The sequence below is a fragment of the Miscanthus floridulus genome, chromosome 8 (genome assembly GCF_019320115.1).
Source record: "Miscanthus floridulus cultivar M001 chromosome 8, ASM1932011v1, whole genome shotgun sequence".
Classification (NCBI taxonomy): Eukaryota; Viridiplantae; Streptophyta; class Magnoliopsida; order Poales; family Poaceae; genus Miscanthus; species Miscanthus floridulus.
Genome location: NC_089587.1, coordinates 55,817,540 through 55,833,740, shown reverse-complemented (window position 1 = coordinate 55,833,740; position 16,201 = coordinate 55,817,540). Strand labels below are relative to the sequence as shown.

Below are 16,201 nucleotides of genomic sequence, written 5' to 3'. Positions count from 1 at the left end.
AGCTAGCATCTATGGTTGCATACATACCAGTATTGTGCGCAGGAGCTTGGACGAGGAAGAACACGGACAAGCAGTCGACCTCTGCTCCCTACCACCCGCGCCAAAAATTAGAAAGGTGGGAGGCCTTCTATTGACAACTCGTTTCCAACAACTAACGGAAAGCGCCCCCGGCCGCGCGCATCATCAACTACAGTGTAGTAAGTAGCAAGCGCACCATACCTACTGTATATACTGACAGTTCCTGTTCGATTCGAGCGCTTGTGCGCCAAGTCATGGTGGGGCTTTGCTGGTTGAATGCAGGGTAATTGTTCGGTGCAAACCATTCATTCGATTCAACCTGAAAACTCTGTTGAAAACGTATATGTATAGGTTTCCAACATTTTGAAATGGTACATTTTTTATAGTACATCCACAGACGTGCTCCTTCTGCTCCAAATTATAAGTTATAAGCATCTCAAGTTTGACCAAGATTATAGAGATAATTACAAAAAAATTATGACATAGGTATACTATAAAAAGAGCAAATTCACCGGTGGTTCTTGAACTTGACCGGAGGTGTTATCCAGGTCCCTAAACTTCTAAAGTGATATCTGTGGGCCCCTAAACATGGCAGACGGTGTCATCTAGGTCCCTAAACTTTTAAGGTGATCACCGCAGGTCCCTAAACTTGGCTGGCGGCGTCATTCCGGTCCCTGAACTTTCAAGGTGGTCACCGTTGGTTCCTAAACTTGACAAGAGGTATCTTTCATGTCCAAATGTGGCCTAACCTACTCTATAAGCTGGCGTGGTACGCTGACCTGTACGTTAGACGTGGATCCAACATGTGTCAATTAATCAATCATTATTTATATAATATTTATCATAAAAATATAAATTATATAAAATAATTTACATCAGCAAAAACAATTTAAAGTATTAAAATAATTTACAACAACAAATATATTAGGTTTAAACTAAAATAGAAAAAAAAACTAATTTAATATTTATGTATCATTAATAATATTAAAATAATATTAAAATTCCTATAGTATTAAAAGTTTTCTCTATTAAAAGTTACTTCTAATTTTAGTCTTATTTTAAAAGTTTTAATAGTAGTATTATAGAAGTAACTTTTCTCTATTATTAATACTATAATACTATACGACTTTTAATAGTAGTGTTATAGAAGTAACTTTTCTCTATTATTAATACTATAATACTATACTACTTTTAATAGTAGTATTATAGTATTAGAACTTTAAATAATAGTATTATATTATTAAAGTTTTAATAATAATGTTATAGTATTAATAAAAGAGAAAAGTTACTTCTATAATACTGCTATTAAAACTTTTTAAATAATAATAAAATTAGAAGTAACTTTTAATAGAGAAAACTTTTAATACTATAGGTAACTTTCAATATTATTACATTTGGACAGGGATGACATCGCTTGCCAAGGTTAGGGACCTACAGTGATCACCTTGAAAGTTTAGGGACCTAGATGACACCGTCTTCCAAGCTTAGGGACCTATAGATATCACTTTAGAAGTTCAGGGACATGGATGACACCTCCGACCAAGTTCAGGAACCACCGGTGAATTTTGCTCCTATAAAATATAATTAATAAAGACTATAATGATACTTATTTGGTAGCATAAATATTATTATTTTATTATATAAATTTTGATTAAACTTGATATTCTTTGACTCTCAAAGAAAGTTGAAAAGACTTATAATTTAGAACGAAAATGATAATGAAACAAAAAAAAAAGTTAAATACGTGTGGACACAGGCCGTACAGATCAGAAACTGTCGTTCTAGATACTCCCTGTCATTCTCGTTTCCCAGAGCGCGGCGACCGAGGGCGCGGGGCCGGAGCGTGGCCACGCTTCCCGCCCGCGCGGTTTCCGTTCTCGGAGTCCGCGGGAGCGTGTCCGTGTCGGTGCGTGCGGCGCGGGCCGGGGCTGGCTGGCGCGACGGACGAGCGGTGTGCGCACTCCCATGCCATGCGAAACGGGGGGCGCGGCGCGGGAAAAGATGGGCGTTGGTGCCACAGCCAGTTGCCATGCTGGATATGGGAAGCTTCCAAGCATGGCATCTCCTCTCGCCTCGCCGCTTTCTGTCGGTCCTGCCAGCAGTACAACAGCACCGCCACGACATGCATTGCGCATGTGCGGAACATGGCGTCGAAACCCCAAGCAAGCATCCCCCACTGCTGCCGGTGCCTGTGTGGGGCCTCCGTCACTGCATGCCATGGCAAGCCTCTCTCTCGCCCCCACACCCAAGTCGAGCTCCATGATTCCATTCCTTTCGCTTTCACTCTCACGCACCCGCTGTTTTTGTTTAACACCAGCCCCTATGAAAAGAAAAGTGAAATCCCCTTGCGCGGCTGGGGCCTTGTTTAGATCACTTCAAAGTTCTAAGTTTTTTTACTCTCTCTCCATCACATCAATTTTTGGACGCATGCATGGAGCATTTAATGTAGGTAAAAAAATAATTAATTACACAGTTTGGTTGTAAATCACGAGACGAATCTTTTGAGTCTAGTTAGTCCATGATCGGACAAAGTTTGTCAGATACAAACAAAACGTGCTATAGTATCCAGATTGCAAAAATTTACAATCTAAACAAGGCCTGGTTGCGGCTGGAGCTCCATGATTGGCCCTCGTGATCGTAGCCCCATGCCGTGCCATATGCCTTTCAATCAACTCCTCAACCCGCCGGTGCTATAGATAGCTGTTGACCGTCTCTTTGCTGATGAGTGGTGACAGCAGCAAAAGCCGAAGCGAGAGGATCCTGCGTAACAGCGACGCGCCAGCCAACCAACCACCCCCGCCGCGCGGCCCCGTGTCGGTCCGGTCCGGGAATTCCATCAGATTCTTCACTTCAATGCATGAGCGGAAATGCGCTGCTCAGTTTTTACTACTAGTACAACGTGCCTCAAATGCTTGCTCATGCGCTCAATTACCCACCCAAAAAAAAAACAATTGGCGTTTATATTATATACATATATATGCGCTCCATGTAAAGTACGTCTTCTACAAATAAAGTAAAAGCGCCATGATGTATACATATGTCGATAGTTTCTGTTGCTTTGCTCTTTATTCGATGATGACACCCACCCACGCATTTATCTATAGTTCTATATACGAAAAAAAAATCCTGTTTACCGCTGATTGTTTTTTTTTTCCAATCACATAATAAGTCACAATAAGAAGAAACTGAGAACAAAAAAAAGGTAAATGAAAATACCTCTTCTATGATTTGATTTGGCCCTTCGCAATATTCCTCATTTCGTTTTGAAGGAAAACGTGCGAAATTCAATACCATTTAAAAAAAACTAATTGAGAACAATTTCTATCTTTTTCAATATATTGTTTCCGACTGATTTCGTCCCTAATGCATATCCATCATTGCACGCACTGAAAGTGTCAACGAACGAGCATAATCATCCAATGCTTCTTTTGCTGGGGTATATATAATACAACCGTGCAATGTTTCCTTGTGATGATATGGTAAGGTATAATGGACAGCATTCCAATGATATAAGGGCATGTGCGGGTTTCGTACGAGAATGAACAGTGGGACATCTCACCAGCATGACTATATGTATTTGTACGGATCTGTTATGTTAAAAATTATTAAAGCAATGAAAAGGGTAGATCAATCACAAAGAGCTCAGCTCCAATGCTTCTGTACCTCTGAATAATAATAACAACAACAAAGAGGAGACCTAAGAATGTGTAAAAACATGGACACGTGTCCAGTGGCAGCCCACATGGCCGATAAACATATACCTTCCTAGCTATCTTCTGACGGTAATGCGGGGAAGCGGGCCCACTCTGCCTTGCTGCCGCCGCCATCCCCTACTGCGCGCCACATCCAGCTCCATCCCCCGCCGCACCCATCCCCTGACGCGCCGAGGTGCTTCCGCTGTTGCAGTTCCCCACTATGAAGGACGTGGCCGTTGCGACGCGCGACCTCAGTAAGGAGATGTTGCGCTTAAAGTGTATGTTGCAAATGTATGTTTTAAGTGTTTTAGATGTTTCAGAGGTATATTGCAAGAGTTTCATATGGATGTTGCTAAAGTATATCAGGATGTTGCATATGTTGTAAGTGTTTCAGAGGTACGTTGCACGCGTCTATTCAAAATATTTCATCTGTTTTAGACGTATGTGGCAAGTGTTTTATTTGGATGTTGCATATGTTGCAGTGGCTATACACATATATTGTAAGCGTTTGTTCAAAATGTTTCATCTGTTTCAGTCGTATGTTGCATCACATCTTTCATGTTGCATGTGCAGACCACCGGCGTTGGTGTCGACGAGGGCGATAGGGCCAAGCCGCGACCACCAACGCGGGAAGGAGGTGTAGGCTGCGTGCCACCGATGTGAAAGAGGCTCGCACGATTCCTCAAAGGAGTCCGACGTGGTGGAGGTGATTGGCGCCCGATGTGTCCGTGCGGGGATTGAGCGGTGGAGGAGGCGAGTCATCCGAGCGATGTGGGACGGTCCCGCGTGCGCGCGCAAAACGGTGCCAGCGCGGATGGCGCGTAACGGTGTCGGCCCGAGTGACGCACGAATCCAAGCAGACGAACAGGGCAGGCCCGGGTGTCCAGGCGCTAGCCTCCCGGATCTTCTTATGGCAGTACGTAGTTACGGACCCGGTAATAAGTTACTTTGAAACAGACTTTCACCATGTTGTATTCGGCTGTGCTGCCCAAAAACCGGCATACCATGGTGCAGATAGGCACAGCGTGCAGAATAATCAACTGTGAACAATTTGCACCTGTACACCTGTCACATATCAATGGCAAATTGCAAATAGATAGCTAGATGAGACTCAGAAATAATAATAAAAGAACACTGTAGTGGAGAGTTACGTGAGCTGTGAGAGAGTTGTTTATGAGAGAGCGTGCTAGACTAGTTATTTGAAAGTCGCTAGCTATTTGATCTCTTTCCTTGATAGCCAATAAAATTCTTTCTACACTAGCTATTTGGAAACTATTGGGACGCCGTACGTTGTTCAGAGTTCTAACCTTCTATCTGTAAATAAATACTGTACGGAGTACATGTCAATCTCGAGTGCATGCTCAGCTCCCTGTATGGCTGTACCACTGAAGCATCAGCAAATGAGGGCATCTGTCCGAATGTTCATAAATCAGAACATATCGACATCATGTTTATACTTTACAGTTACACCCAGTACTGTATTGTTGCCTTTGTATGTCCACTTGTCAATCTTCTTAAAACACTTTCCACTTCCACTGACAAAAATCACAACAGCACACGTATATCCTGCTTGCACATCTGCTCATTGTAAATGACCATGATATTTTACTCAAAAAGGTTTTGACCATGTTGGACCTAGAACTAGCAGTAGCAGTAATAATATAAATAACCGGAAACCAGAGATCAGAACGTGGAACACACAGACCATGCACTATCATGATTAGATTATAGTTACTGCTCCAAACACATGTATCATGCTTGCAGAGAAATGCTCATTGTAAATTAATGACGACCAATGCTTTGTATTACTCAAAAGATTTTGACCAGTGTTGCAGTTCTAGCTACTAATTAAATACTGCCTGCAACACAAAGATCCATCAGATTGTGCAGCACAAACCATTAACTGATTAGATTATGGTTAGTACAGTATGTGCACATTGACTGACTGTCAGCCCAGCACTGTCCAGAACTCCAGATCGCCAAATGTCACCCCCAGGAAATGCCCTGACGTGTGAACAAGGTAGCCAGCCGGCCTTAAAACACAGCAGTGCATCTGATACTTCATTGTCATTTGTGATGCGGCTTAGCTAGGCAGTAGGCACAAGCAATAGCCAAGAGCAGCTAGCTAGCGAGACATTCCATCAGTGTTCAATCATGAGCTAAGTGAAGTACCGCATCACCAGATACTCGCCTGCATCATTATCAGCGAAACCTGTGAGTGAATAATTAAACAAGGCCAATAATACACACAAGCATATACCTTCAAAGATCATTTGGTTTTGTTTGTTGCTTGCCAGTACTACTGCCGCTGAAGACATCAGTATCACTACCACTACCAGTGATGCTATGCTACTACTACATGACAGCCACTGCACATCACACTCCCTCAGACAACTCCACGGCCGTGGGCCCCGCCCTTGCAAGAAGGACTCCCCAGCTACCAACTCTATGCAATGCAATGCACCGGACCGGAGACCGGACAGATGGCTAGAAGATCCGCCTCAATAATGCATGTAGTTGAGAGACACAAGCAAAGCATATATATGCACATACACATGGCAGTTGGCAGGAGAAAATACAAATCAGGTAACCAGTTGGTGAAAGGCTGGAATAAGCAAAGAGAGAAACAAACCATGTAAACGGCCTGTGGAACTTCAAGAGAGTTTCAGCAAATTAAAAATGCTACAACTCTTGCACAAATCATACATACAAAAAAACCCCTGCTTTTACATGCTCCAGTCCTGTCGATTCTTATTAAACTCCTGCAAACCTATCAAGATGTGTTAAACAACTGGATGCGGCTACTAATTTAGTGGATGCGACGAACCCCACCAATAATTAGACGCGCAATTACCTGCACCAACCGGGGTCTAATTAATCTACTACATGCATTAGGGCCCGGCGCAACGCAACAGAACAAGATCTGCCAGGTCGCAAGATATGGAGGAAGAAGGCGGCATGCATGTGTTACATCAAAACGCACCACGGCAGCACAGCCATGGCTACTTGCTACTACTTGATGGAGCCATGCCCAACAGAAGCCATTAATAAATCAATTCATTTCATTTCCTGTGAATATATATCTCTATCTCTTTTTTTTTATGACAAAAGAAAACCAGCACCATTTAATTCAGTGTCCCGGCCCCCCTTTGATATTCCTCCGGAGATGCATGGCCTTTGGCCTAGCTAGCAAGGGGAAAGAAAAAGATATCATGAGGAAAAGGAAATATAAAAATAAAAAGGAGGAGAGATATTGTCAATCAATTGGGGGTGATTGGAGGAAGGAAACACACCGGGGATGCCCATCAACACTGCTGGCCCGTGGGCCCACCCATACCCCACCACATCACATTGGCCAATGGACCAGTCAGTGTACTAGGACGCTTGAGCTACTGCTGCCGCGACTACACTGTAGTGTACGGCGACACATCACTTCGACGGTCAGTGTGAGCGAGCCATGGCTTCATGTTTGCCCTCCTTCCTTCCAGGGACGCTGCACACATATGCCGTGTTCGCTTGGCTTATAAGCCATACTTTTTCAGTCAATAAACAATATTTTTCTCTCACGATAAATCAGTCAACAGTATTTTCAACCATGGCTTATCAACCCAGCGAACGGGGCATAGCCATCACAATTTACAGCGGCAATCGCCACCTGCCAATTGGATCCATGGGCTGCCTAATTGCTCAGCGGCCCGTCAGTCACCACACCAGAATCTGCGTCCACCATCTACAGCTCTGGAGAACTGAATTGTAGCTAGCTCGTGCACTCGAGTTTTGTGTGCTTGTGTGTGAGGAGAATCAGTAGGTGTTTTCTGTTTTGTGTGTGCACAATCATGTGCGCTAGCTCCAACTGGGCAGGGCAGCCTATATTCGCTTGGCGAAAGGTACGTGTCAAGGTAGCCGTTTGGCCGCATACAGAGACAGGCATGCAGCAGCGCACTAGATACTCCAACACAACGTACAGACATCGCCACAAGACCCATGACACGTCACGTATACTAGTACTACGGCATTGGTGTACCTGCAGCTACAGCTACCCTGTGGTGCTGGTGCACCCATACATCCATCGGCATACTCCGTTTGTCGCCTCCGATCCTCGGTGAAACGCGCAAGAGCTACAGATCAACCACCGGAATCCGGTTGTGCTTGTGCAGGAAGGGGTTCAGGGAAGTTCAGAGATCCTGACCCTGGAAATCTGGAATGCAGGCAGCTGAATGCATGCCAGATTTCGTGAGCTCCAATAATCCATCGACCCGCCGAGGCGCCGACTGACTGTTGTGTTGGTTTAGTCGCGCATTTTCTAAGGAAATCCAATTCAATGCCCTCACATGGCCATGGCCTTGTACAGAATCAGAGAATCATTAGTAGCTGGCTCCTGTATGTATGCGACTCAACTGTATGAATGGGCGCCAGTTCCTGAATCTGCACGCATGAGCATGAATGGGAGCGGCGAGGCCCTATGATCGATTGATTTCAGGTTCGTACTACACTGGTCCATCTCTTCCACCGACCGTATCGCCCATTTCTGACAATACGAACAGAAAACAGTGGTGGAAAGAACTATCAGGTCTTGTTTAGATTGTAAGTTTTTTCACTCTCTTTCCATCACATCAAATCTTTAAACACATGCATGGAGTATTAAATGTAGATAAAAAAACTAATTACACAGTTTAATTATAAATTACGAGATGAATCTTTTAAGTCTAGTTAGATCATGATTGAACAATAATTGTCAAATACAAACGAAAGTGCTACAGTGCCCAATACTGATTCCTAACCTCAATCTAAACAGGCCCTATGATTTGTTCTCAGTGTCTGCCTGGTAGATGCTATCTCAAAAACATTCCACTCCATTTGGCTCATTGCCTGTCAGTCTAACAAACAACCGTCTGCACATGCAAGGAGTATCTTCCAGTTTTCATCAAGAAAATATGCATGCAGGTGAACCAGACTCGAGTTCAACGGACATCAGCAACTCAGCATGGACCGACCACTACATAATGGGAGCTTGAGCTTTACTGGAACAACCAGAAAAAGATACTAGCCGAAAAAGAAGGATCAATCCAAGTATCAGCATTATTCTAGACTCCAAACAGCAAACGGCTTATATATGTCAATAATTAGACTAACGAATCTGACAAGCAAATACAACGGAGGGCAGGTGGCACCGGCAGAGACGAAGCTAGCACAAGTGCGGGGGAGTCTCTATCTGTTAATACAACGTTCAGCTAACTCAAATCTAGGTTTCAGACTACGGCATTTAAAGGGTTAGCAGATATCCCAGGACTCAAATCTTTACTATACATGCGCAAAGATCGGTGGCATTCATTATCGCACGTCTCCACAGCAGCAGCACTTGAAGCAGCTCCTGCACGAGCAACAACCGTCGCTGCAGGAGGAGGTGAAGCAGGTAGTAGGGCGGCAGCACCTGGAAAAACGGAAGGCGAAGCAGTTCCTCAGCCCGCTGCAGCAGCCGCAGCTGAAGTTGCAGCTGGGCCAGGTCGGCTTGCGGACTCGGATGCGGCAGCAGCAGTTAGCGGTGAAGGTGGTTGTTGTCGCGGTGTTCGCCTGGTGGTGGGCCTTCTTTCTAGGCTGCAGGGACGGCCTGATCTTCTTGAGCCGGATCTTTGTTGTGATGTTCTCCATCTCACGGATGAACCTGGATAGGTGGCGGATGAAGTCTGGGTACAGCTCCAGGTTGCAGTGACCTCCCCCTTTGATCCAGAGTGGGTCATAAGGATCCCTTGCTAGTTTCCACAGCTCCTTTCCATGTGACCAGTTCACAACATCATCATCCGTCCCCTGCAACAATCAATGGGTGTAACTTAGACAAATACCTTCTAATATTTTTTTGAGGAAAAATATCTTCTAATATAATTGGAATACAAGCAACCCTATGACAAAACATACAGCAATGAAACATATAGATGAATTCGGATGTATGTTCACCAGTTTTTCATGATTGTTCATTTGTTCTAACAGGGTCTAGCAATGCTAAATAATACAAATCAGCACCCAAAATATATATCCATTGCATGAACAAGCGATCTAGGTAAAACTGAAAATGCCTATGATTTGTGTAACAAATTAATGCTGACAGCCTGATAGCAACCAACAACATAAAAACTGTAAATAGGTAAGAGCAAATCAAATGAAATATGTCAGACAAGCTGGGAAATAGTTTTACTGTAAAAAGCTGGGTAACAGGACTGTTTCCTGTAAACTGGTGGCTTTCAGGCCCTACGATTTGGCCTTTCATGTTTTGAGATCATTGGCTAAGAATATGCACTTGCAGGGCAGCAACAAACAAATAGACTCAGATGTAGCCTGTAGATTTCGTTAGGCCTGTGCAAAAATTTGGGCCAGAACAATCCTGATCTTTTGGGCCTACTAGCTTGACATGGCTATAAATTTGGTTGGGCTCAGCCAAGACAATATAAGTTGTTCACTATGACAGGATGAACAGTGAAAGGCCAACAACCACCCATGCCAGGACAGCCAATGCCCAATTATTCTTTGGGGTTACAGGCTGAATCAAGTCAGTGAGGTCCCATATGGGCATATGGTGAGGCTACCACGTGTACAACTTGCACACTAGAGAACTACAGCTGCTAGTGACATCCCAGCCCATAAAAGGGCATGAATTCAGTTGACGTAACTGCTGGCTAGTCGAGGCTTTGGGCCTGTTCGGAACAGTCGGCTGCGGCCGCTGCAACAGCAGCACAAGGAACAGTGCCGCACAGGTGTTCGTTTGCGGCGGCAAGTAGTAGAAGCCAACAGGCTGAATATGAAGACTTTGTTTCTAGCCTTTGTAGTTCTGTTTTTCCCCCTCCACCTATGTATTTTTCCATCTACCTATGGCTGTATACATCCCTGGTTAGTGTAGAGGCTGGAGGTTACCCCATCTAAACCTATGTACTGGGCCACACATTGGCTAAAACATTTGGTTTAAATTTTTTTTTCAAAAGCCAAGAATTAGCACCAAGATGATGAATTGTCCTGCTAGGAGTAGCAAGACTACAGAGGAGAGAATCTGATCAAAGGGATTCCAGATATTAAATGGATTTTCTTCTACACAGATTTCAATTGGTCATCATCTTTGACTCCTATATCTAAAATTGCATAAAAAAGGTATTACATGAAATTGCTTTTCTGCTAAAAGGATGTTTTGATGCCATGATGAACTAGTGTGTAATGAGTAATGAATTTATTCACTATCACAACTACCAGTAATAGCATTACTGCTCCAATACATAAACTGCTAGTGTAGCAGGAACAACAACAGCACACTGCCATCAGAAGGGATCAGTGCATGTTAGTTGAAATTTACTGCTACTTGTCCAATCAGACAAGTAATGAAGTAAATAGACAAAGGCTAGATATCCTATTAGAGAACACTTACATGAATAACGAGCACTGGGCATTTGACCTTTTTTATTTTCTTCACATTCTGCAGAAATAGGTTTGGCTAGACATTAGTAAAGGGTAAGTCTAGGCATAGGAGGTGTGGACTGCAAAAGAGAATCAGTTTGAGTTATTTACTTTGTAAATGTCAAAGCAGAAAGTAAAGTTCACATGGCAAACAACACGGAGGCCTGACAGTATAGCACTGTGGAGAACCACCCCACGCAATCTAGGCAAACGAGAGGCTAAATGTAATGTTGGTCCACTGCCCACAGATTGTCCATACAAGATAATGTCTTCCTGGCTGATCCCATACTCAGTTTCTAAGCATTGGTAAACTGCTTCAATGTCTGCATATGTATTCTCTTCGCTTGGCTGCATACAAATAACAAACACAAGATCCAGTCCTCCAAAATGTAATCCTCTAGAAAGAATACAAGTGTATGATAAGTACAAAAACCAGGAACCTGGCAGCAATACAAACTGAACACGGCATCTGACTTAGCTCAAATGAGCATATAGCAATATATCAGTCAATCTAGTATCCAAAACAGAATTTGAATTTAAGATGAACAAAGTTTAATAAGTCAGGAATTATCGCTGCACTGACTACATGGAGTCTTAAAATACAAGACAGGAAAATCAAAAGAAAACAGTTCCAGTTTGCTTATCTAATTCTGAAATTTCAGGAACAGTGTATCATTAGGTCAGAACTTAAAAGCCTCAATTCAATTTTATGACATATATAAACAATATCATGAAATTTTGCTTAAAATGATTTTTTGCATTGAACTGGGAATGACATGTTGGGTCCACATGCCATTGAGACAGAACTTGCATATCATGCCACAACAGTGAGATGGATAGTTGGGACATCCATGAAGCCTGCAGGTGGACCTGAATGGAACAAACTGCTCATGCATGTAATTTTGCAAAAGCTGATTCTTAAAACTGTAGTATGACACTTTAAAATGGCATGCATGGCTGACAAGAAAAGGGTTCGAATCTAAATATGATGACCATTGCTATCTCTGAGACTCTGAGCAGCCTTTAAAGATGCGTTGGCCATGCTGTGCCAGTAATGCACCAGTCAGGCATGGGCCAAAAAGCCTCTTCGCATGTAGGTATATAAACTACGTTCTTGTAATGTGAAACTTTCTTGTAATGTGAAACTAAAGCCACATTTCTCGAAGCCACATTTCTCGAGCATGGCACGTTGAATCTTGAGACTGAGTGCAAAAACTGCAAGCTCTGTAGTTAGGCACGCTAGATAACTATTTATCTGTGTTAGTTCTTTTTTTTTTCCTTTTTGCAGAAGTATATGTGTTAGTTCTGAAAGGCCACAAAAATTTAAGACAAGTGTTTGAAACAGCCAATCAGCAATTCACCACCACTTCGGTTTTTCCCTTCTCCAGACCCCACTCATGTGGGAGCCTCCGGCACTAGGTCTGCCCCTTTTTAGCAATTTGTTACACTTGAGAAATAAGTTCATCCTTACCTTGCCAGTAGATGCACCATAGCCAGAATAGTCGTATCTGCGATCACAGAAAAACACAGTAATCACATCAGCATATTCTACACAACTTTATAGCTTACCTTAAGAGCAGACTGATGAAACCGAAAACGCCAAATCATCTTCTATTGATGTCAGAGAATGAAGACGCAGTCAACTTTGGGCCAATGATATAGTGATATGAAATATTTCAACAACAGAAACGGTTAAAATTAACGTTTTTCCTTGATAACCATTCACAACAGTAACGCATACGCAGCGATAAGAACTGAATCTTCTATTGATGTCAGATTCTACGTTTGAAACAAGAAACGGAAAGACTGAAGCACACGTCATAACCACTTCCAAATCCCACATTCCAGTGACGGCGTAGCACACGTCATAACCACTTCCAAATCCCACATTCCAGTAACGGCGTGCTTCCGCCGCCCTCGACATGCAAAATGAAACTGATCTATGCAATGCAGCATCAGTAATTCGCACAAACCGTCACTAAAGGTAAAGAGTATCTTATCCAGTAGCGCCGCTCCATCCCCTCTAAATAAAATCCAGAGAATAGAAAGCAAAGGCATGTCTAGGCAGAGCATCCTATTAAAACAAGAAAGGTATTAACGCTTGAAGTACACTTTCCTAAACAGATTAAGGAGCATAGCATTTGATACTAGAAACTAGGAAACAGCAGAATAAATGCACCTAATAAACACTTGAAAGGGAAAATTTGCAAGATCAAAGAGATGGCCAGGAAACATGGTGCGCCACTAACCCCATCAGATTGATCTTGAGATTGACCTTGAGCTGCACAAAAAGGTCGTACAGCTGGCCAAGGTCGGCGGCGTTGCCGTGCGAGTAGAGCAGGGTGAGGCGCGCGCAGGGGTTCCGGAAGTAGAAAGCCACGACCTTGTTCCCCCTGGTGGTGTTGACGAGCAGGACGTCCATGGCGTTGTCCCGCGGCACGCCGGAGGCGACGAGGCGGCCCGTGGCCTCATCCTTCCGGACGGCGTACGTCGCCGGCTCCGGCGGGAAGAAGGCGAACCGCGCCGCGAGACTGGACACCGAGCACCCCGAAAGCATCGGAGGCAGCGCTCACTCATCGACAGGCGGCAATGCGGGGCTGCTCGGAAGAGGACGCCCTCTCCTCTCCTCTCCCCTCCACCCTGCGATTTCCTGGAATCACAACGGATTTGCGGCAGCTTTGGTTGTTTTCAGGGATCGAATCGGCTTGAAGGATCAAACTTTGGGTGAAAATCTCTTGGGGAGTAAAGCACAAAAAGGCCAGTTCTTGAATCCTGGCTGGTTGGATGGATCTCTGCAGCAACGGGCTCCCGCAAGAAACGGATAGCCCTTTTCCCCCTCCTCCTCCTCGCGAGAAAGAAATCCGCCCTGATCAAAACAAAAAGCCAAAGAAACCGGCTCACTCCATCGGGCGATTGATCACCAGCATCTCCGAAATCTCAACAGGGAGATAGCGATCGAGAAACATCAAAGAAATGCATTCATGGTGTACCAATCGTACAGGGGAGGGGTTTGGGAGGGTTTAGTGCGGCGGTTACCAGTGTGAGAAACGAGCAAGCGACGAGGAGCGGAGTAGCACCAGGAGGAGGAGCAACCGCTGCACACACAGCACACAGCCAGCAGCTGCACAGCACAGCACAGCACTAGCGACTAGCGAGCGCTCCCTCAGCCACGCACACTGCTCACTGCCATTTATTACTCACTGACACCCATACGCACTCAGAGACGGAGAGAGAGAGGGTGGAGGAGAGAGAGAGAGAGGGTGGGAGGAGGAACCGGAACCGAGGGAGGAAAGAGATGCTGTTTGTGTGCGTGCAGCAGCCAGCAGGGGTACGCGCGTGTGGGGAGAGCAGCAGCAGATGAAGCTGGAACAGGGCAGCGGAAAGTGCAGGGGATCCCCACGCCACGCCTTTGCGAAAAGATGTTGCTTGCATCGCATTTCTTTCCTCCTCGGGCTGGCTCACCGTCGCCGGGTTTGTTTTGCTTCGCAGTCGCAGAGGCCGCCGCACGGGACGGGAGGAGCGGACACGCTGCAGCGTGGCGGCGTGAGGCCGCCGCTACAGTGCCGCGTGTGCCACCGCCGATCGAGGAACAGGGGACCGTCTGATCGTGGTATCAGACGGGCCGGATGAGGCCGAGACGGAGATTGGAGTGAACAGGCTGTTCGCAGTCACCCGTGTTGTTATCACAATAAATCAGTATTAGCTGAACTTATCAGTCTAGAAATTAACCAGCGAACCGGCTTTTTGTTGGTGTGTACTATCGTGCTCTCAGGATATTTGAGATGATTCATGTATTAATTCCATGAACATTTATCGTGGTGCGTTCTCGTGTTGTTCACGAGTAACATAGCTGTCAGTTTTGTGGACACCTATGATAATTCTTTGTAAAAAAAATCTGATGAGATTGTTGTAATTACTGTCGTGTTATTTTTGTCAAGCGTGAGTGTTTAGGAGACATTTAGTTCTCGTGCCAAAATTTGGTCGTGTCTTTGTTGCAAGTGCTAGCGTTCTCTGAGTTGATGGTTGCAGGCTTCCTATGACGATTGTACATTTGTAGAGCTATAAGATTCTGATGATGTCTCTTGTGAGAAGTTTGTTGGTTTTTCTATGGCCATCTATCCTTACAGCTAAGAGTGATGATACATGCATGAAAATGACCATGGTTTCTAGTCGAGTTCGTTCACGCTTCTCATGATAATCTGTTACATGATGACGAGGACAACTCAGGGCATGGAAAACCGCATATTTCTAGATGACGAGCCTGTTCGTTTGCTCGTAAACGATCGTAAATTTACAGCCAGAAACAGTGTTTTTTTCTCACACCAAACCAGCCAGCAGTAAATAATCCACGATACGATATGGCCTCCCGAACAGGCTGTTATTATGCAAATGCAAAAAAAAAAAAAAAAACTCTTCCACATTCTTTTTTTTTTCTAAAATAAAGCTAAATCAAAGCCTTAGCCTCATTTTCTTTGTTTCTTTCTTTGTTTGTGAACTGCTTTCTTTTCATTTCTTTCTTCTGTAACCTCTGTAATTTCTTTTGTTTGATATGTTTGTACCGCTTGGTTTCAATAAACTCCTGTAGGGGCTACGCCCTTCCAGTTTTCTTAAAAAAATGTTAATAACATCTTTTAGTTATTATACTAATATACTCCCTCTGTCCCAAATAAAAGTCGTTATGAGAAGCACATAGATTAAATTTTCTCAACTTTGACTAGGTTTGTAGAAAATATGTGCAACATTTAATCTTCAAATAAGTTTATTATGAAAGTGTATTCAACAATCTATCTAATGATACTAATTATGTATTATAAGTATTAATATTGTTTATATATATTTGGTTAAAGCTAAAAGTATTTGACTTCGTGGAAAGTGAGATCGACATCTATTTTGGGATCGATGGAGTAAATTTAAAACCGCAGTATATATCTTTTGTGATGGAATATGCCCACCTAGATTTAGATCGTTGACTTGATACAAAGCGCCTGCATTTTCACGGCTTTATTGCATGATTTAGCGTTGTTTGGCAATGACACTGGCTCTGACTTTGGCAG

The 16,201-nt window shown here is 43.9% G+C and overlaps 1 protein-coding gene across 3 annotated transcripts; it reads right to left on the bottom strand.

Annotated features, from left to right (window-relative positions):
• Window positions 1–8,757: 8,757 nt before the first annotated feature.
• LOC136472133 (uncharacterized) lies at window positions 8,758–14,536 on the bottom strand. 3 transcript variants are annotated; one of them, XM_066469860.1, is made up of 7 exons: window positions 14,184–14,536; window positions 13,867–14,013; window positions 13,397–13,787; window positions 12,619–12,655; window positions 11,259–11,495; window positions 11,119–11,166; window positions 8,758–9,518 (listed from the first exon to the last, which is right to left on the bottom strand). In XM_066469860.1, exons 3-7 carry the CDS (start codon window positions 13,702–13,704, stop codon window positions 9,045–9,047), a joined length of 1,104 nt encoding a protein of 367 aa, XP_066325957.1. In that variant the 5' UTR covers window positions 13,705–13,787; window positions 13,867–14,013; window positions 14,184–14,536; the 3' UTR covers window positions 8,758–9,044. The 3 variants fall into 3 exon arrangements, with proteins under 3 accessions (XP_066325957.1, XP_066325955.1, XP_066325956.1); XM_066469858.1 differs by having other exon boundaries at window positions 13,397–14,013; XM_066469859.1 differs by lacking the exon at window positions 14,184–14,536 and adding an exon at window positions 14,147–14,173 and having other exon boundaries at window positions 13,397–14,013.
• Between the last annotated feature and the right edge of the window lie 1,665 nt (window positions 14,537–16,201).